The 22,435-nt window shown below is 39.8% G+C and overlaps 1 protein-coding gene across 2 annotated transcripts in view; it reads left to right on the top strand.

The window, feature by feature from the left end:
• The window catches only part of MACROD2 (mono-ADP ribosylhydrolase 2), a 2,300,803-nt gene that overhangs the window by 72,296 nt on the left and 2,206,072 nt on the right, over positions 1-22,435 (top strand). For both annotated transcript variants that reach the window (XM_040248281.1, XM_040248280.1), the window contains exon 3: positions 16,191-16,298. In XM_040248281.1, coding sequence (XP_040104215.1) covers positions 16,191-16,298 — 108 coding nt within the window. The remainder of the gene's footprint in view (positions 1-16,190; positions 16,299-22,435) is intronic.

Here is a 22,435-nt window from a genome sequence, read left to right as displayed (position 1 = left end):
ACTCCAGGGATTGAACCTGTGTTTCCTGGGTCTCCTGCATTGGCAGGTAGATTATTTATCACTGGTGTCACCTGGGAATCCAGAATTATAGAATAGCTCATAGACAATGAAAGGCGGAGATCATTTGAGAGGGAGAGATCATTAGTGATCTCTAGGGCCTGGTGGAGATCTCCATTGAGCCAGAGCCCCAGATGACTGTCAGCTGAGGCACAATAGGGGTAGATTTTTAATCTCAAAATTCTAAGTATACTCCCTGAAGCTGAGTTAGAGGTCCAGGCTTCTCTGTTTGAAAGGTGCTTGTTGGGTTGGAAATCTTTCTTCTTGGCCCCTTGTTTCAAGCAGAGACTCACTCTTGGCTAGAAGTGCCTTTGTAAGTCCCCTCTGCTCTCTGTTTGGTGTGCCATTCCCACAGGGCCTTCTCAGGCAGTGAAACCCTCTTCTTGAGCCCCTGTGGACTGTGTGCTCTGCCATCTCGCTCTACTTCCTTTCTTGCAGGAATCCATCATATAGTCTGGCATGACTACTGTGGATAATTTGGAACTTCATTGGCTGGCTTCTTTGGGAAACTTAAAATTTCTTTGGATTGGATCCTCTAAGACTAAGCTCCCCTCCCCATTACTTCTGGTCCTTCTTCCTTCTGTTACATCTTTTATGTACCCTTCAGTTCCATTTAAATCCTTTGATATATCCCTCTTCAAAACTCCTAACTTCTCCATCTCTCTCTCCCTTGCTAAACTTTTTCCTTCCTACTTAAGCTCCTCAGCTCATATAGCACTGGAACTTTAGGTCCTTGTTTCTCACAGGGGATTCTCAAGGAACTCAGGGGCCCTTGAAAGCAACTGTTGATACATGAGGCTCAAAAGGAAGAAAAGGTAATTGAAAACAGACTGGATGTTTTGCCCCTCAGACAGGCTTTGGGCACATCCAGGCAGCTGCTTGATATTTCCTGTCATTTTCTCACCTAAAATTTAGTCCACAGCCTCCTTAAGATTACATATCTGGGCAAATGAAAAATCTTGAAAGTTTCCTCCACATATACTGGTAAAAAAAACATTAACTCTCATATTGAACAGATAACATTAACTTGTTCTGCCAGAAGCAAAATTTGGATAAAAATGTTAAGGGGAGAAAAGACCAGAGTATATTACCGTAAATACCTGACTCATGGCTAAAATTTTAGAATGAAAGCTGTGGAATCTCTGTTTGGATGTCTGGATGTATGTTTATGTACTGATATGTATACATGTTATATGTATGTGATATTTTTCTACTTTTAGGTGGTGTTATCAGAATAATTCATAAAATTCTATTAAAGAACTCTATGCAAATTGGCTTTTTGGAGATAAATTAACATTATATAAATAAAATATTCCTAATACTCTCAGAAATATAAAAACTAGCCCAAAACCTTTTCATATTTTCGTGACTTGGGTAGATCTTTGGTAAATAAAACTAGTTTAATACTGTTGGCCTAAATAAAAAGTTTGACTTCTGAGTTATAAGCAGTAAATATAAAAACTGAGCATACATTTTTGTTGTACTGGGTTTACTAGTCAAATAAGCTTATGTTTTATCTACTAGGTATTTCAGTTCAGTTCAGTTCAGTTGCTCAGTCGTGTCCGACTCTTTGCGACCCCATGAATCGCAGCACGCCAGGCCTCCCTGTTCATCACCATCTCCCGGAGTTCACTCAGACTCTTGTCCATCGAGTCCATGATGCCGTCCAGCCATCTCATCCATGGTCGCCCCTTTCTCCTCCTGCCCCCAATGCCCCCCAGCATCAGAGTCTTTTCCAGTGAGTCAACTCTTCGCATGATATGGCCAGAGTACTGGAGTTTCAGCTTCAGAGTCATTCCTTCCAAAGAAATCCCAGGGTTGATCTCCTTCAGAATGGATTGGTTGGATCTCCTTGCAGTCCAAGGAACTCTCAAGAGTCTTCTCCAACACCACAGTTCAAATGCATCAATTCTTCGGCGCTCAGCCTTCTTCACAGTCCAACTCTCACATCCATACATGACCACAGGAAAAACCATAGCCTTGACTAGACAGACCTTAGTTGGCAAAGTAATGTCTCTGCTTTTGAATATGCTGTCTAGGTTGGTCATAACTTTTCTTCCAAGGAGTAAGCATCTTTTAATTTCATGGCTGCAGTCACCATCTGCAGTGAGTTTGGAGCCCCCCAAAATAAAGTCTGACACTGTTTCTACTGTTTCCCCATCTATTTGCCATGAAGTGATGGGACCAGATGCCATGACCTTTGTTTTCTGAATGTTGAGCTTTAAGCCAACTTTTTCACTCTCCTCTTTCACTTTCATCAAGAGGCTTTTTAGCTCCTCTTCACTTTCTGCCATAAGGGTGGTGTCATCTGCATATCTGAGGTTATTGATATTTCTCCCGGCAATCTTGATTCCAGCTTGTGTTTCTTCCAGGCCAGCGTTTCTCATGATGTACTCTGCATAGAAGTTAAATAAGCAGGGTGACAATATACAGCCTTGATGTACTCCTTTTCCTATTTGGAACCAGTCTGTTGTTCCATGTCCAGTTCTAACTGTTGCTTCCTGACCTGCATACAGATTTCTCAGGAGGCAGGTCAGGTGGTCTGGTATTCCCATCTCTTTCAGAATTTTCCGCAGTTTATTGTGATCCACACAGTCAAAGGCTTTGGCATAGTCAATAAAGCAGAAATAGGTGTGTTTCTGGAACTCTCTTGCTTTTTCCATGATCCAGCGGATGTTGGCAATTTGATCTCTGGTTCCTCTGCCTTTTCTAAAACCAGCTTGAACATCAGGAAGTTCACGGTTCACATATTGCTGAAGGCTGACTTGGAGAATTTTGAGCATTACTTTACTAGCATGTGAGATGAGTGCAATTGTGCGGTAGTTTGAGCATTCTTTGGCATTGCCTTTCTTTGGGATTGGAATGAAAACTGACCTTTTCCAGTCCTGTGGCCTCTGCTGAGTTTTCCAAATTTGTGTTTAGATTATAAATATTATAAATTCAACCCAAGACCAAATGTGCAAGTAAAGATGTAGTAAAAATGAATTGCTTGCCATTTATGTTATCTTGTATATCAAGTATAGCATTAAAAGAAGATCCATATGTTTAACTTTTTTAGGTTTTTGCTTTGCAAAGCTTGCCTAACATGCATGTCCTATAAAAATAGTTAACAAGTAATAACGTGAAATGATGGCAAACTTTGTTTTATGTTATAATATGTCTGTATAAAAATAGTTTCCAAAGTCTTTTCAGTACCATGTAACCTCAAGTATACTTAAGTATAGATATTTATTAAAAATCATGATTATTTCAAAGTAAAATAAGTTATTGAAATACTAATTACTGAATATAACTTCAAGTTTATGTACTTGGGTTTCTTTTAATGTAGTATAGAAAAGCTAAATATATTTGAATATGTCAATAAGTGTTCTTTTACCATATTGAAAGATTGTACCATTTAAAAACATGTCTCTAGAAATCAAAAGATGCTATATGCATGAAATTTGCTAGTCTGCTACAGAATGCTGAAAGTGAAAGTTGCTCAGTTGTGTTCAACTCTTTGCGACTCTGGGGACTATAGAGTCCGTGTAAATCTCCAGGTCAGAATACTGAAGTGGGTAGCCATTCCCTTCTCCAGAGGATCTTCCCAACCCAGGAATTGAGCCTAGGTCTCCCGGATTGCAGGCAGATTTTTTACCAGCTGAGCCACAGGGGAAGCCCAGGAATACTGGAGTGGGTAACCTATTCCTTCTCCAGTGGATCTTCTAACCCAGGAATCGAACCAGGGTCTCCTGCATTGCAGATGGATTCTTAACCAACTGAGCTACCAGGGATGCCCTTGCTGCAGAATGCTGGCATGTGACAATCTGCAGTTGTTTACTTCTTAGTCTTTTCTGTAAATTAAAGAGTACTAATTAAAAATAATAAAGAAGAGAAACAACTCTGTATGCAAAGTTTGTGAGGAATGGAAGATTTTTGTTGTTGTTGTTAAGGGAAAAGAGAGTCATTTTATTCTAATTTGAAATAAATGGTTAGTTCAGAATGAGAAAGAGGAAAAATACAGGAGAAAACCTGAATAGGTAATAGAGTTACAGATGGTTTTCAGAAGAGGAATTTTATCTGTGATCACATTAGTTAAGATTGAAAGAATTTATTTGTTTTTTGTTTTAAATAAGCCTAATAATGTACTGATGCAAAATTAGACTTGGGTTTTCTCTCTGTTAAAACAGCAAAGTTTTCTTGTATAATTAGTCAGTTCTTAATAAGAGATATAGAAAGATCATTATCTTTTAAGTTATCTGCTTAGAAACAAGAAATCTGTGTCTTATCAAAGTAGTTTCCTGTGTGTTATGTTGTTTTTATTATGTTCATTTATAAGAACTTAAGGATTGTTTCATAGTGATCTATGATCCTATTTATTCAAGTGTTCAAGCCTTTTGACATTTTTGACAACTTCCCAAAGTCAAATTCTAAACAAAATTGTGAACTCTAATTGAGATTGGTTTCCCACAGGGGCCTTAGAAAATCTTAGAGGGTTTGTTTTTTCACGTAGTAAGAAAGAAACATTAAAAAATAATTTGATTTATTTGATGTCTTAAATTGTGACATGTTGTCAAATAAATACTTAACTTTCTCTAGCTTTTATTTGTGTGGGTAAAAATTATTAATAGATATTTCAGAAGTTGTATGAAGTTCATAGAAATTTGCCAGTACCCTTTTTATCCATCATATATCCTATTATAATTTTGTGAGCTATAATTTGAGTTTTTTTAATCAAAGTGTAGTTGATTTACAAGGCTATGTTAATTTCTGCAGTACAGCAGAGTTATTCAGTTACATATATGTATGTATATATGTTTCCTTTTTCCCCTTCATGGATCACTGCCTTGCCATGGTGAAGGGGCTCGCATAAACTCAATGAAGCTATGACCCATGTTGTCACCCAAGCACCCAGGATGGGTGGGTCATAGTGGAGAGTTCTGACAAAACTCTGGAGGAGGGAATGGCAAACCACCCCAGGATACTTGCTGTGAGAACCTCATGAATTGTATACAAGGACAAAAAGATATGATACTGAAAGATAAATCCCCCAGGTCTGAAGGTGTCCAATATCCCCGGAAAGAATGAGGCGGCTGGGCCAAAGTGGAAATGATGCTCAGTTGTGGATGTGTCTGGTGATGAAAGTAAAATCCAGGGCTGCAAAGAACAGTATTGTGTAGGAACCGGAAATGTTAGGTCCATGAATCAAGATAAATTGGAATTGGTCAAGCCGGAGATGGTAAGAGTAAACATTGACATCTTAGCAATCAGTGAACGAAAATGAATGGGAAAGGGCAAATTTAATTCAGATGACCTTTATAGCTACTACTATGGGCAAGAATCCCATAGAAGAAATGGAGTAGCCCTCATAATCAACAAGAGTCTGAAATGCAGTACATGGGTGCAACCTCAAAAATGACAGAACGATCTCGGTTTGTTTCCAAGGCAAGCCATTCAACATCACAGTAATCCAAATTTGTGCCCCTACCACCAATGCCAAAGAAGCTGAAGTTGATCAGTTCTATGAAGACCTAGAAGACCTCCTAGAACTAACACCAAAAAAAGATATTCTATTCATCTTTGGGGATTGGAATACAATATATGTATACCTATGGCTGATTCATGTTGAGGTTTGACAGAAAACAGCAAAATTCTGCAAAGCAATTATCCTTCAATAACAACAACAAAAAAAGTAGGAAGTCAAGAGATACCTGGAGTAACAGGCAAGTTTGGCCTTGGAGAACAAAATGAAGCAGGGCAAAGGCTAACTGAATTCTGCCAAGGGAATGCATTGGTCATAGCAAGCACCCTTTTTCAACAACACAAGAGATGAGTTTACACATGGATATCACCAAATAGCCAATACCGAAATCAAATTGATTTCATTCTTTGTAGCTGAAAATGGAGAAGCATATACAGTCAGCAAAAAATAAGACCTGGAGCTGGCTGTGGCTCAGATCATCATTTCTGCTAGCAAACTTCAGGCTTAAACTAAAGAAAGCAGGGAAAACCACTAAGCCAGCCAGGTACGACTTAAATCACAATCCCTATGACTATTCAGTGGAGGTAATGAATAGATTCAAGGGATTAGAACTTGTAAACAGTGTGCCTGCAGAACTATGGACGGAGGTCATAGTATCGTACAGGATGCAGTGAACAAGAACCAAAGGGAAAGAAAAGCAAGAAGGTCACGTGGTCATCTGAGGAGGCCTTACAAATAGCTAAAAAAGAGAAGCAAAAAGCAATGGAGAAGGGGAAAGATATATTGAACTAAATTGAACTAAATGTAGATTTCCAAAAAATAGCACAGAGAGGCAAGAGAACCTTCTTCAATGAACAGTGTGTAAACTAGAAGAAAACAACAGAAGGGGAAAGACTAGAGATCTCCTCAGGAAAATTGGAGATACCAATGGAACACTTTGCTCAAAGATGGGCACAATAAAGGCCATAAATGGTAGAGACATAGTAGATGCTGATAAGATCAAGAAGAGATGGAAAGAATACATGGAAGAACTGTACAAAAAAGATCCAAATGAACTGGATTACTGTGATGGTGTGATCAGTCACCCAGAGCCAGGCATTCTGGAGACTGAAGTCAAGTGGGCCTTAGGAAGCACTGCTGTTAATAAAGCTAGTGGATGTGATGTAATTCCAATAGAACTATTCAAATTTTGAACTGAGGTGTTGGAGAAGACTCTGAGTGTCCCTTGGATTGCAAGGAGATCCAACCAGTCCATCCTAAAGGAAATCAGTCCTGATATTCATTGGAAGGACTGATGCTAAAGCTGAAGCTCCAGTACTTTGGCCACCTGATGTGAAGAGCAGACTCACTGGAAAAGACCCTGATGCTGCGAAACATTGAAGGCAGGAGGAGAAGGGGATGACAGAGGATGAGATGGTTGGATGGCATCACCAACTCTATGGACATGAGTTGGAGCAAGCTCTGGGAGTTGATGAAGAACAGGGAAGCCTGGCGTGCTCCAGCCCATGGGCTTGCAAAGAGTCAGACACGATTGAGTGACCAAACAACAACAATTCAAACCCTTAAGGATGATGCCATCAAAGTGTTGCGTTCAATATGTTGGCAAATCTGGAAGACTCCCACAGTGGCTACAGGACTGGCAAAGGTCAATCCTCATCCCAGTTCCCAAGGAGGGTAATACTAAACAATGTGCTAACCATCGGACAGCTGCACTCATCTCCCATGCTAGTAGTCATGCTTAAAATCTTGCATGCTTGGCTTCAGCATTATTTGAGTCAGGAACTTCTAGATGTCCAAGCAGGGTTTGAAAAAGGAAAAGGAACCAGAGATCAAATTGCCAGCATTTGCTGGGTTATAGAGAAAGCTAGGGAATTCCAGAAAAACATCTACCTCTGCCTCATCGACTACACTGAAGCCTTTGACTGTGTGAATCCTAATAAGCTGTGCAAAGCTCTTAAAGAGATGGGAATACTAGACCATCTTACCTGTCTCCTGGGAAACCTGTATGTGGGTCAAGAAGCAACAGTCAGAACCCTGTATGGAACAACTGATTGGTTCAAGATTGAGAAAGGAGTATGACAGGGCTCTCTGATGTCACCCTGTTTGTTGCTATGCTTAGCACATCATGAGAAATGCTGGGCTGGATGAGTTACAAGCTGGAATCAAGATAGGTGGGAGAAACTTCCAACAACCTCAGATATGCAGATGATATCACCCTAAAGACAGAAAGTGAAGAGGAACTGAAGAACCTCTTGATGAGGGTGAAGGAGGAGAGTGAAAGAGTCAGCTTAAAACTAAATATTAAAAAAATTAAGATCACGGCATTTGGCCCTATTACTTCATGGCAGATAGAGGGAAAAGGTGGAAGCAGTGACAGATTTCCTCTTGCTCTAAAATCACTGCGTATGGTGACTGCAGCCATGAAATCAGACGATGACTGCTTATTGGCAGGGAAGCTGTGACAAACCTAGACAGTGTGTTGAAAAGCAGAGACGTTACTCTGCTGACAAAGATCTGTATAGTCAAGGCTATGATCTTTCCAGTTGTCACATACGGTTGTGAGAGCTGGAACATAAAGAAGGCAGAGAGCTGAATAATTGATGCCTTTGAACCGTGGTGCTGGATAAGACTCCCGAAAGCCCGTGAACGGCAAGGGAATCAAACCGGTCAATCCTCAAGAAAATCAGTCCCAAACATTCATTGGAGGGACTGATGCTGAAGCTGAAATTTCAGTATTTTGGTCATCTCATGTGAAGAGCTGACTCACTGGAAGAGTCCCTGTTGCTGGGAAAGATTGAGGGCAGAAAGAGAAGAGGACATCGGAGGATGAGATGGCTGGATGTCAACACTGATGCAACGGACATGAACTTGGGCAAACTTCAGGAGATGGTGAGGGACAGGGAGGCCTGTGTGCTGTAGTCCATGGGGGTCACAAAGAGTTGGACACGACTGGGTGACTGGACAACAACATATTCTTTTTCATATACTTTTCCGTTTTGGTTTGTAACAGGATATTGAATATAGTTCCCTGTGCTGAATGTAGTAAGACCGTGTTGTTTATCCATTCTATATGTGATCGTTTGCCTCTGCTAATCCCAAACCCGTAGTCCTTCTCTCCCTAATTTGAGTTATTTGAACATTGTATGTCATAGAAATAAATATTCCCTTATCAATTGTATAAAATTTTTATAATAAATTCTCCTCAGACCTTTGACAATTACTGTTTTAACTCTTTTATCATCCACAGATAATTTTTGTTTTACTGTGATTTCTTCCTTGAAAGCTCTTGTAGTCAGTTACAGGCAACAGTGCTTTGTCTTCAACAAAAAAAGTGGCTGTTTCAGAAATCCATGAAAAGAACTATGACAAGTACTTTGGGGTGCAGCTTCTGAGGGCACTATTGCCTAAATAACTTTGAGACTATACCCCTGGATCGAGTAAGGATTTCTGGTAGTAATGGAGAAGCTGACTGGTTAAAAAAGCCAAAAAAAAAAAAAAAATACTGACCCAAGGTCTAGCAGAACAAAAATCCATTATATGAAGAAAAGAAGAGTAAAGTATAAAGAATGTTTAGTAGAACAGAACAGAGACTTCAGAAATAGATCTCAGTATATAAGATTAGTTAATATAGATATTGAGTTAATGAAGTAAAAGTAAGGTTGTTGTAGTTGTTCTAATACATTAAATAATGCTGGGGCGACAAAAGAATCAGTTACATGAGACTGAATGAACTAATAAAGAATGATTTTGATTTTTATGATTATTGCTTTGTAACATTGCTGGTTCTTTAATGTTTTAGTTAAGGAACTCTTTTTTTATCTTTTCTCAAGCTGTCTATAACTCATGGCAATTTAGTTGATTATACTTTTGTAAATAAAAATGAAACTTTTATCTTTTCTCCCTACTTGATCACTCCAGAATTCAGAATCTCTACTGAGTATTCTTATTTTCATGACAGTGACATTATTTGTATAAGTTCAATAGGAATCTGTTTTCCTTATAACAGGACATAGTTGGAAAAATTAGTTGTATAGACTTTGGCTAGAATATTGTATTTGAGAATGAGAATCTCAAAGACGTCGAATCTCATGTTATGAGACAGTGGTAAGGAACTAAGATTTGTTTTTAGAGCCAGTGCTTACAAAGCCTTTTGGAGAAACCAGCCTGGCACATGGTTTATAGAGTTCTCAGCTTTACTGATGAGGAAGAAAGGTCACTTCCTGGGACTCCCAGGAACCATAGGATATTCTGGGAACCTTGAGAAGAGAGGAATTTACCCAAATTTGTAGGCATTACAGTTTACATTTGGTGGTTAGTTCTTAGATTGGCTTCCAAGCCTTGTTCAGTTCAGTTCAGTCACTCAGTCGTGTCTGACTCTGTGACTGCAGCATGCCAGGCTTCCCTATCCATCACCAAGTCTCAGAGCTTGCTCAGACACATGTCCATCGAGTCCATGATGCCATCCAACCATCTCATCCTCTGTCATCCCTGTCTCTTCCTGCCTTCAATCTTGCCTAGCATCAGGGTCTTTTTCAACGATTCATTTCTTCCCATCTGGTGGCCAGAGTACTGGAGCTTCAGCTTCAGCATCAGTCCTTCCAATGAACATTCAGGACTGATTTCCTTTAGGATGGACTGGTTGGATCTCCTTGTAGTCCAAGGGACTCTCAAGAGTCTTCTCGAATACCACAGTTCAAAAGCATCAGTTCTTCAGCAGTCAGCTTTCCTTATGGTCCAACTCTCACATCCATACACATGACTATTGGAAAAACCATAGCCTTGACTAGATATACCTTTGTTGGCAAAGTAATGTCTCTGCTTTTTAATATGCTGTCTAGGTTAGTCATAACTTTTCTGCCAAGGAATAAGTGTCTTTTAATTTCATGGCTGCAGCCACCATCTGCAGTGATTTTGGAGCCCAAGAAAATAAAGTTCTGTCACTGTTTCCATTGTTTGCCCATCTATTTGCCATCTCCTAGGCTTGAGAGGCTTTGAAAAGTCTGATTTGAGATTATGAAAAGTTCCAGCAAAGCAAACCTGAAAGGCCTAAGTGGTCAATGATCATTCTTGCTGCACTTATGTAAACAATCAGGCTAAATCTAATGAGACCAGACTTATTTTGTAAACAAGAATAAAAATGGGAGGTGGGAGCCAGGTTGACTGTACAGAAATATTTTATGTTTCAGTGGAAAACTATAGTGTACCCTCATGGGTTATTAAATTCCAGTGTTGCTGATTGTCTCCCATATGCTGTCAATTGTCTAATTTCTTCCAGTGTCTGGCTACAACTCTCCAAAATATTTCCAGTTTTTCTACCCTCCTCCTGATTTGGCCTCACTGAGAACTAAACCTTCCCCTTTCCTGGAGCCCTGCAGGCTGAAGCTGGTGACCTGATATAAACTTCAAAGAAACCACCACAACAGATCATGTATGTTGTACAACTTTCATGCTTGCTATTGTGAGGGCCATTCAGGAAGTCTGCTGAAACATCCGATGCCATCACTAAGGACATTCAAAGTGCAAAAGATGAATCAAGCCCATCATCTAGGTATCTTCTCAACTGTCTTCCCTCTGGACTCAGAAACTAGTCTTATAGTATGCCCCAATCAATAATCTTTGTTCTTCCTTTTCTTTTCATAGAAATTGCCCTCAGTCAAATGCCTGACTGCTTGTGCCACCTCGCAAATGTCCTCTACTTAACCAAGCCTCAGCTAATAGTTCAGACGGTCCTTAAAGGACAAAAGGCAACCTAATGACAAATGGACTTACTTTGTTCAAAGAAGAATGTCTCTTTCTTCAGATAAGAGCAGGGACTGACAAAGACCCTCTTGCTTAACTTAACTTTAGTCAGGTTCCTTGACTAAACAGGGCTTCCTTCCCTGGTGGCTCAGACAGTGAAGAATCTGCCTGCAGTGCAGGAGACCCAGTTTCGATACCAGGGTTGGGAAGATCCCTTGGAGTTGGGAATGGCTACCCACTCCAGTATTCCTGCCTGGAGAATTCCATGGACAGAGAAGCCTGGTGGGCTGCAGTCTATGGAGTCACAAGTAGTCGGACACGACTGAGCGACTAACGCAAGTCAGGTTCCTTCAAACCCTTTTTTTCTAGACCCCATCCTTGCCAAACTTACACTGTCCAATTTTTGTAAGAATCCTGCTTTATCAATTTAGAGAGAATTTTCCATCCTTGATATCTGGTCACCCTTGATGTCTAATAAAATTCTGTTCCCCTTGCTCCCCACCCAATACCCTAAATGATATCTCACTACCTGACAGTTCTTCAGCAAGGAGTGTGTCTGTTTAACCAATATCTTCCCTCGGCCCCAGAGTTTCCCCTTAGTGATAGTAATTTTCTTCCCACTGATCCCCACTCTGCTTCTTGGCTATAAATCTCCACTTGTCTTGGCTGTATCGGGAACTGAGCCCAGTTCTGTACTGAGATCTCTTTTCCTTTATTGCGGTAGTTCCTGTATAAAACCTGTGTTTTTTAAAATGCATAATATCGATAGAATACAGTCTGGAAGAGCAGCTACTCTCATATGTGCACGCTGAACAGATATTTTAGCTCTCAGTTGGTGAAAGCCTGTGAGGAACACAATGTAAGTCAGTGCTTCGTGTACATGAAGAATGTCTGTGCGGGAACAATGCTTGACAAGTTTCTGTCCTGTTTATTACTGAAAACCCAGGATATGGGAAAAGACACATTGGAATCAGTGCTGATGGAACACAGCTGGGTGAAAACAAAGGTGGGACATTGCTATTAAAAATTCAAATAAAAGTTGTGGCCTGTAGTGGCAATTTATAGTGTTGTATTTACAGAGAACAGTTGGTAGTCAAAAATATGCCATTTGGTTTTGGTTTATTGTGGGAGGAAATACTGATAATTATTAATACTATCAAATTACAGTTTTCAGTACATTTATGCCTTTTTGATATACTATGAGAAGAGCTGGACAGCAAGGGTACTGGCTTTGAGGAAAAAAGATGCTCATGTGAATTTTAAAAGGAAAGAGCGATAAAAGTATTCCTTCACGATGCTGATAATTCTGATAAGACCATTCTGAGTAACTTATTGAGTGACATGTCATAGCAGTGTATATATTAAAGATGTTGAGTTGTTTGAGACTTTAGGCTTAAAATATACCATTTTACAGTTTGCAGTTGAGAGATTAGGATTTCTTTTAAGAAAACTGAACTGTGGTATAAATGGTTTAAACTCTGATGTTTTCTAATATAATTCTTGTTTGGGGAAAAATACATGATTTATTTCCATATGTGTTTTAAAGTCATATTACTATACATGCAGTATTATAGACATAATGCTTCATAAGAAAATGAAATACTTTTTAGAACTAAATGCAACTAGATAAGGAATCTGTTTACCATGTCTCCCAAGTTGAAAGAGTCCATCTTTCTGCTTTCATTTGTGATATGCTTATCAATTTAATGCCTGATGGAGCTTTGAAACTCATCATTGGTGAGAAGTCTTTATAATATCTAGGTTCTCAATAGTCCACATACCCAGAATTTTCTGATAGAACTACCAAATATTAATATTTATTATCATCCAATGATCTTTAATTGGGAATTAGGACTTTCTAGTTTGGTAAAAGTGGTAAAAATAGAAGCTCATGGGTCATGGAACTCAGGGTCTTGTGACTTAAAGTCTTTGTCATTGGGCCAGGCGTTGACAGATTAGTAAGAGCACAAACAAAAATTGTTCTCTTTCACTGATAAGGAAACTATTGTGGCATTTTGAATATGGATGCTGAAATAATACTTGTCACCTTGGTAAAACCTTTGTTAAAAAAGGGAATGTATATTGAGAACTTCAGTTCAGTTCAGTCCAGTCACTCAGTCATGTCTGACTCTTCGCGACCCCATGAATTGCAGCATGCCAGGCCTCCCTGTCCATCACCAACTCCCAGAGTTCACTCAAACTCATGTCCATTGAGTGGGTGATGCCATCCAACCATCTCATCCTCTGTCGTCCCTGTCTCCTCCCACCTTCAATCTTTCCCAGCATCAGGGTCTTTTCCAATGAGTCAGCTCTTTGCATCAGGTGGCCAAAGTATTGGAGCTTCAGCATCCATCCTTCCAATGAATATTCAGGACTGATTTCCTTTAGGATGAACTGGGTGGATCTCCTTGTAGTCCAAGGGACTCTCAAGAGTCTTCTCCAACACGACAGTTCAAAAGCATCAGTTCTTCAGTGCTCAGCTTTCTTTATAGTCCAACAGTCACATCCATACGTGACTACTAGGAAAACTATAGCTTTGACTAGACAGACCTTTGTTGGCAAAGTAATGTCTCTGCCTTTTAATATGCTGTCTCGGTTGGTCATAACTTTTCTTCCAAGGAGCAAGCGTCTTTTAATTTCATGGCTGCAGTCCCCATCTGCAGTGATTCTGGAGCCCCCCAAAATAAAGCCTGTCACTGTTTCCGCTGTTTCCCCATCTGTTTGCCATGAAGTGATGAGACCAGATGCCATGATCTTAGTTTTCCAAATGAAAATTTGAGAACTTACTGTGGACCAAATATTATTCAGACATTACTTAGAACATGAGTTCTAAGTGATGAGCTCATGTTCACTGTAAAGGAGCCAGTAATTTATGAACTGAGGCATGGCGAAAATAGATAACTTACCCAAGGTCACCCAGTTGTTAATTGGTAGAACCAAGATTTGAACAGTCTGGTAGAAAAGCCTGAGCTCTTCCTCTTTACCTGACTCAGGAAAATAGCACTCTAGGATTCCCTGAGGTGGTCAAGTCAGCTGTAAGGGTTTTTTGTTTTGAAGTCTTCTGAAACCTTTCTCTGTTGTTTTAACATACAGTTCTCCCACATTATTCTCCTACTTACCGTTGTTAGTATTACTACCACCAACAGGGGTCTTCCCTGGTGGCTCAGTGGTGAAGATCTACCTGTCAGGGCAGGAGATGCGGGAGACGCAGGGTCAGTCTCTGAGTCGGGAAGATCCCCTGGGGAAGGAAATGGCAGCCCATTCCAGTATTCTTGCCTGCAAAATTCCACAGAGAGTGGAGCCTGGTGGGGTCCCAAAGAGTCAGATGTGGCTGAGCGACGGAGCATGCATGCATACCACCACCAATGAATAATTCATTAGAATCCTTTATGGAGAGAAGTGGTTGCAAAGAAGGGGATGCTTTGGAGATGAAGAGAGGAAAGATCACTTTTATGGACACAGATTGGTTACCTTAGTCTTGGCCAATCTTTTCTTTGGTTATTGGAGCCCAAAGATGATTTAAGTGGCTTGTAACCTACCTCCTGTAATCCACTACATACCTCAAAATTTCATGCTTATTTGATAGTGTCTTTGTGAATCAATAGCATTACCTGCCCCCTTGAAACACTTGCCCATATTCATAAATAGTTACAAACACTTGAATTTATAAATCATCTTTTCTAAAAATATATTAGAAAACTTTTTATATATAGCATTTCAATGTATTTTAAAACATTGACTTTATATAGCTTTGTATAATACATTTCAATATTATTATTTGTTTAAAATACATGAAAATACAAGTTATAGTACTGCTGTAAAACATTAAAAATATATCAGGTTTTAGAAGGTAATGTTTGGCTTGTTTTAAATATACCAGCATGCTGACTGTTGTGTGCAGAAAAGAGCTTTTTCTCTTTTAAATCTAGCAGCGCCCTCTAGAGTGAAAGGTTTATAGAATTTGGTAAAGGAGATGTTTCACACCATCCTGTATTCTTGATCCCTACCATTCCAAGGGACAGCTTGTTACATAGCAAAGAGTGGAACCTACATTTTTTTGTTCTGAGTAAATGTTCTTTTCAAGGATGCTTTTTAGGTAACTTGAACAAAATAGAAATAAACTTTTCATTATTTTGTTGGTAGTTTGCCCATTTTTTCTCATATTTTTGTGAAACCAGTAGTACATAATTATATCTTAAAATTCATATCTTTATAATGTTAATAGCAAGAATTGAACGTTTTGTTGACCAATATAACAGGGCTAGTCAAGGTTATATGTTTTCCTGTGGTCATGTATGGATGTGAGAGTTGGACTGTAAAGAAAGCTGAGTGCCGAAGAATTGATGCTTTTGAACTGTGGTATTGGAGAAGATTCTTGAGAGTCCCTTGGACTGCAAGGAGATCCAACCAGTCCATCCTAAAGGAGATCAGTCCTGGGTGTTCATTGGAAGGACTGATGTTGAAGCTGAAGCTCCAATACTTTGGCCACCTGATGTGAAGAGCTGACTATTTGGAAAAGACCCTGATTCTGGGAAAGATTGAAGGCGGGAGGAGAAGGGGACAACAGAGGATGGGATGGTTGGATGGCATCATCGACTCAATGGACATGGGTTTGGGTGGACTCCGGGAGTTGGTGATGGACAGGGGGCCTGGCGTGCTGCAGTTCATGGGGTCGCAGAGTCGGACACAACTGAGTAACTGAACTGAACTGAACTGAAATTTATTGAATGCCTATTATATATCTGATGCTGCATTTTGTATTGAGGAGGACTTGATAAATAGAGAACAGACCACATTCCTGGTAATAGTTACACAGTTATTTCCACTTGTCTAATGTGTCAGAGTGTGACCCATATTGGCTCTTGTATTAAAATTGTCTTTATTAAGTTAACTAAGAATATTACTATTAATATACATCTCTTCTTTATTACAGAAGAAAATACTCAGGAACCATCACAGGGGAAGAAAAGTTTGAGTGAGAAAGTTTCTCTGTATAGAGGTGACATCACATTGCTAGAGGTGGATGCTATAGTCAATGCGGGTGAGTAGTTGATATTTTGTGATGTATTTGTTATACTGTTGCCCTAAATCTGGGTTTGCGTCTTGGTGGGTATCAGGCCAAAAGATACAACCAAGCCACAAACTGGGAGAAAGAAAGATTTGTTACTTGCAGCAAAAAGAATGCTGGGGATCTTTTCCAAAGCAGTGTTTCCCAGAACAGTAAGATTGGGGAATTTTTATGCTAAGGATACTTGCATACTCATGAAGGGGCTTGAGCAGAGGAGAATTCAGCCTAGAGCTGGGGCAAATGTTGACAGAGCCCAAGTTTTAGTTGGTTGAAGTCAGAAAAGGTCATTATCATCTGTCCATGCTCCACCTGGATGTGGGTCTTTGTTCCTGCCTAACTCACACAAATTGTTATCTGTATCCCTTAAGGAGGAACTAGGACTCTGTTTTACTGCTTAACTGTTGTTTCTTGACTGTTTCTCCTTTGTTCCTGCATTCCTTCACTTTCGGTAAGATCAGTAATTACTGAGATGTCTTCAAGGGCAAGCATTGTTACCCAGGCTTAGATCACAAAATGACTTAGGCCAGAAATGAGTTCTTTAAAGTCAAGAAAGTCATGCCTGGTTCTCTTTCTCTGGGGACCCCATACCCCGTCTGGTTGCAATACAAAATATTAATTGTTTAAAAATATTTTTTCATAAATAGGAATACAGATGTTTAAGAAAACAATACCCTTCCAGAGATAGAGATGTCATGTATTGAAGACACTGAGCATTTGTTTTATGTATGTGCTGCAGTTAGTGTGCTAACTGTATATGGTATCCATACTGAGTTGTAACTAGGGTACTGGACCCCTGGAAAAGTAACAGGTTGTTGCAGAAAGTTCCTTAGAACTTTAGCAGCTGTATTATTGTTGATTTAATGCTTCAGTTAATAGTTGGCCAACACAAAAGTAAGTTCATGAAGCTTTTCCTTCTTTTGACTTTATAAAGAGATGTTTGATCTACACCAGACAGAAATAAAATATAAAGAAATTATTTCTGTAGTTTCCAAACTCAGTTGCTTGGTTTCAGCTATTCATGTTTGTTTTTAATGGTTTATTTTATGATTAATGATCTTATAATTTGGGGTTTCAAACATTGGGAAATAACAATTAATGTTAATTTAATTGTTAAATTAAAATTTTAATTTTAGTTTATTTTATAGTGGTCTGTATTTCTATATATTTTACCATGTGACTGTATATCAAGAAATACATAACGTTTGTGATTCTATAAAAATAAATATCAATAATTGGATATTTCATAATTTTAATTTGTGTTCTGTAAAGTTAGGCTCTTTGCAAGTTAAAAGGTTTAAAAACAAATGCAGACTTAGGTAAAGAGAAACATTATTCAAAAAGATGATTACAATAAGGGGTGGAGACTTATCTCAGTGGAAGGAGGAAGAATATTGGGATAGGAAGAACCACTTTGACTATGAGATAAGCAAGCATCTCAAAGTTCAAGCAGAAAAGGACATTTTTTTTTTCTTACAGAGAGGCGTGAACATTGGTTGTGGGTAGCATGATTGAACAGTTGATCAGGGAACATTTTTCCTCAAGGCCAGTTTATTTTGGAAGGGGTCATTAAAGAGGGGTTGTTCACCTTCCATTGCTCAAGGGTAGGTCAAAGTTCAGGGGCTTGGAGGAAGGAAAGAAGCCTGAGTAAAGTTTGGTCAAGTCTGGTTAACAGGCATTGATCAACCAGAATGGTTGATGGGGACAAATGGTTCAGCTAATCATTTATGAGACAAAGAATGGGAATTTGGAGAGTCTGTGCCTTGGTCTTGTCATTAGCATACAAGGGTCATTGGGAGTTTTATCTCAGTCATATGGGGAAGACTAGCTCTTTGCAGAAAGCTGATTTCCAGAACACAGAAGGGTGGGGGTTAATTTCTTGACAGACCTTGCTTTCCAGGAATGCAGAAGTTAGTTAGAGCTCCGTGTTGTCTCAGGTTTCACTCTGGTGATGTGTAAAGTCAAACAACATGCTAGGAACGTTCCTTGGTGTGTGCCCTAAATTCCATAAACGTGAGCTTTAATTTAAAGAAATTAATTATTTAATTAAATATATATGTATACACATTGGGACTCCCCTAGTGGCTGAGACAGTAAAGAATCTGCCTGCAATGTGAAAGACGTAGATTTGATCCCTGGGTCAGGAAGATCCCCTGGAGAAGGAAATAGGCAACCCACTCCAGTATTGTTGCTTGGAGAACTCCATGGACAGAGGAGCCTGGCAGGCTTATAGTCCATCAGGTCACAAAGAGTTGGACACGACTGAGTGACTAACAGTTTCATACTATCTGTACATCACTGGCTCTCCTCTATATTGTTGTAACTTCCAGTCATTGATCCCAGTTCTGCCATATGGAGTACAGTTGGTGACATTCATTTCCTTAAATGCCTTAAGACTCTCTCAGGAGTTTTCTCTTTCTTGTTATTAACATAACATTGAATTTGCCTTGACAGCATACTTAATAATACTAGTAATCATGGTTTTCCTTGAGTTTTGTTAACTGTATACTCATTTATCTCCCTGTTGAGGCTATAGACTGGTGTTTTTTCCACTTTTGGTGTAATCTCTGAAAGTAGTGTCTTGTCCTTATGTTCTTAATAAACAGCTGGTCCTGTGTATTTGTTAAATTGAACTACGCAATTGAGTTTATAGCACCTTTGACCCATAGCACATTCAACAATGGGGCCTTGACACAGTGAACACAATTTGGCTCATTTAAGAAAAACAGTTTATTTGATCAAGAAATAAAAATAATTTTAGTGAAATAAAATGGTGCTAAAGAGAAAGCATCCCAGTTACTCTTTTGATTCTTTGTCCTTGCTTGTGTAATTTTCTCATAGCTGTCACATAGTGTACAAGAGTTTGACGAATTTATACAAAGGCAGGCAGCAACTCCAAAAAGCATTTGGCACTGTTAGCTTACCTCTCTGGCTGAACTAATTATAGTTTGGCCATGTTCTGCATCTGCCAAGGACAGCCTCATCAGGAAGTTCTTAGGTACATGGAAAGAGATGCCAAATGTACAGTGTAATGACTTTATTTACAGCTTTCTGCTGTGCTGCTTTGTTTGCCTGGTGTGTCAGGAGAGGAACAGCTGTTAACTTTCAGGTGAACAAGGCAACATGGCAGGAAACTCCAGAGCTGCCTCTGGTGAGAGGGGAGTGGGAGGCAGTGTGCCCAGTCAAGCCTCCAAAGCAGCCGCGTCATCACTTTCCGCCTTGTAAAGTTCTCTTCCCATGTCTGTGCTAGTGCACTGGAACGCCTGGTTGTCATGAATGAAATGATTTGGTATTTAAAACTTTTTCCCAACCAAGTACTTTACAAACTTCAGTCTTGCAGTTCAGTTGTAGTTCAGTCGCTCAGTCGTGTTCGACTCTTTTCAATCCCATGGACACTAGGCTTTCCTGTTCATCACCGACTCCCGGAGTTTACTCAAACTCATGCCCATTGAGTTGGTGATGCCATCCAACCATCTCATTCTCTGTTGTCCCCTTCTCTGCCTGCCTTCAATATTTCCCAGCATCAGGGTCTTTTCCAATGAGTCAGCTCTTTGCATCAGGTGGCCAAAGTATTGGAGCTTCGGCTTCAACCCAGTCCCACCAATGAACACCCAGGACTGATCTCCTTTAGGTCGGCAAAGTAATGTCTCTGCTTTTGAATATGCAGTCTAGGTTGGTCATAACTTTTCTTCCAAGGAGTAAGCATCTTTTAATTTCATGGCTGCAGTCACCATCTGCAGTGAGTTGGGAGCCCAAAAAAATAAAGTCTGACACTGTTTCCACTGTTTCCCCATCTATTTCCCATGAAGTGATGGGACCAGATGCCATGATCTTCGTTTTCTGAATGTTGAGCTTTAGGCCAACTTTTTCACTCTCCTCTTTCACTTTCATCAAGAGGCTTTTCAGTTCCTCTTCAGTCTCTGCCATAAGGGTGGTATCATATGCATATCTGAGGTTATTGATATTTCTCCCGGCAATCTTGATTCCAGCTTGTGTTTCTCCCAGGCCAGCGTTTCTCATGATGTATTCTGCATAGTTAAATCAGCAGGGTGACAATATACAGCCTTGATGTACTCCTTTTCCTATTTGGAACCAGTCTGTTGTTCCATTTCCAATTCTAACTGCTGCTTCCTGACCTGCATACACATTTCTCAAGAGGCAGGTCAGGTGGTCTGGTATTCCCGTCTCTTTCAGAATTTTCCACAGTTTATTGTGATCCACACAGTCACAGACTTTGGCATAGTCAATAAAGCAGAAATAGATGTTTTTCTGGAACTCTCTTGCTTTTTCGATGATCCAGCGGTTGTTGGTCATTTGATCTCTGGTTCCTCTGCCTTTTCTAAAACCAGATTGAGCATCTGGAAGTTCATGGTTCATGTATTGCTGAAGCCTGGCTTGGAGAATTTTGAGCATTACTTTACTAGCCTGTGAGATGAGTGCAACTGTGCGGTAGTTTGAACATTCTCTGGCATTGCCTTTCTTTGGGACTGGAATGAAAGCTGAGCTTTTCTAGCCCTGTGGCCACTGCTGAGTTTTCCAAATTTGCTGGCATATTGAGTGCAGCACTTTCACAGCATCATCTTTCAGGATTTGAAACAGCTCAACTGGAATTCCATCACCTCCACTAGCTTTGTTCGTAGTGATGTTTTCCAAGGCTCACTTGACTTCACATTCCAGGATTTCTGGCTCTAGATTAGTGATCACACCATCATGATTATCTGGGTCGTGAAGATCTTTTTTGTACAGTTCTTCCATGTATTCTTCTTAATATCTTCTGCTTCTGTTAGGTCCATACCATTTCTGTCCTTTGTCGAGCCCATCTTTGCATGAAATGTTCCCTTGGTATCTCTAATTTTCTTGAAGAGATGTCTAGTCTTTCCCATTCTGTTGTTTTCCTCTATTTCTTTGCATTGATTGCTGAGGAAGGCTTTCTTATCTCTTCTTACTATTCTCTGGAACTCTGCATTCAGATGTTTATATCTTTCCTTTTCGCCTTTTCTTTTTGCTTCTCTTCTTGTCACAGCTATTTGTAAGGCCTCCCCAGACAGCAATTTTGCTTTTTTGCATTTCATTTCCATGGGGATGGTCTTGATCCCTGTCTCCTGTACAGTGTCACTAACCTCATTCCATAGTTCATCAGGCACTCTATCTATCAGATCTAGGCCCTTAAATCTATTTCTCACTTCCACTGTATAATCATAAGGGATTTGATTTAGGTCATTCCTGCATGGTCTAGCAGTTTTCCCTACTTTCTTCATTTTGAGTCTGAATTTGGCAATAAGGAGTTGATGATCTGAGCCACAATCAGCTCCTGGTCTTGTTTTTGTTGACTGTATAGAGCTTCTCCATCTTTGGCTGAAAAGAATATAATCGATCTGATTTCGGTGTTGACCATCTGGTGATGGCCATATGTAGAGTCTTCTCTTGTGGTGTTGGAAGAAGGTGTTTGCTATGACCAGTGCATTTTCTTGGCAAAACTCTACTAATCTTTGCCCTGCTTCATTGTGCATTCCAAGGCCAAATTTGCCTGTTACTCCAGGTTTTCTTGACTTCCTACTTTTGCATTCCAGTCCCCTGTAATGAAAAGGACATCTTTTTTGGGTGTTAGTTGTAAAAGGTCTTGTAGGTCTTCATAGAACCGTTCAACTTTAGCTTCTTCAGTGTTACTGATTGGGGCATAGACTTGGATAACCGTGATATTGAATGGTTTGCCTTGGAGATGAACAGAGATCATTCTGTCGTTTTTGAGATTGCATCCAAGTACTGCATTTCGGACTCTTCTGTTGACCATGATGTTTACTCCATTTCTTCTGAGGGATTCCTGCCTGCAGTGGTAGATATAATGGTCATTTGAGTTAAATTCACCCATTCCAGTCCATTTTGGTTCCCTGATTCCTAGAATGTCGACTTTCACCTTTGCCATCTCCTGTTTGACCACTTCCAATTTGCCTTGATTCATGGACCTGACATTCCAGGTTCGTATGCAATATTGCTCTTTACAGCATCAGCCCTTGCTTCTATCACCAGCCATATCCACAGCTGGGTATTGTTTTTGCTTTGACTTCATCCCTTCATTCTTTCTGGAGTTATTTCTCCACTGGTCTCCAGTAGCA

This window comes from Oryx dammah, unplaced genomic scaffold (genome assembly GCF_014754425.2).
Source record: "Oryx dammah isolate SB20612 unplaced genomic scaffold, SCBI_Odam_1.1 HiC_scaffold_10, whole genome shotgun sequence".
In the NCBI taxonomy this organism is placed as follows: domain Eukaryota; kingdom Metazoa; phylum Chordata; class Mammalia; order Artiodactyla; family Bovidae; genus Oryx; species Oryx dammah.
This window is presented reverse-complemented; position numbering and strand designations above follow the sequence as displayed.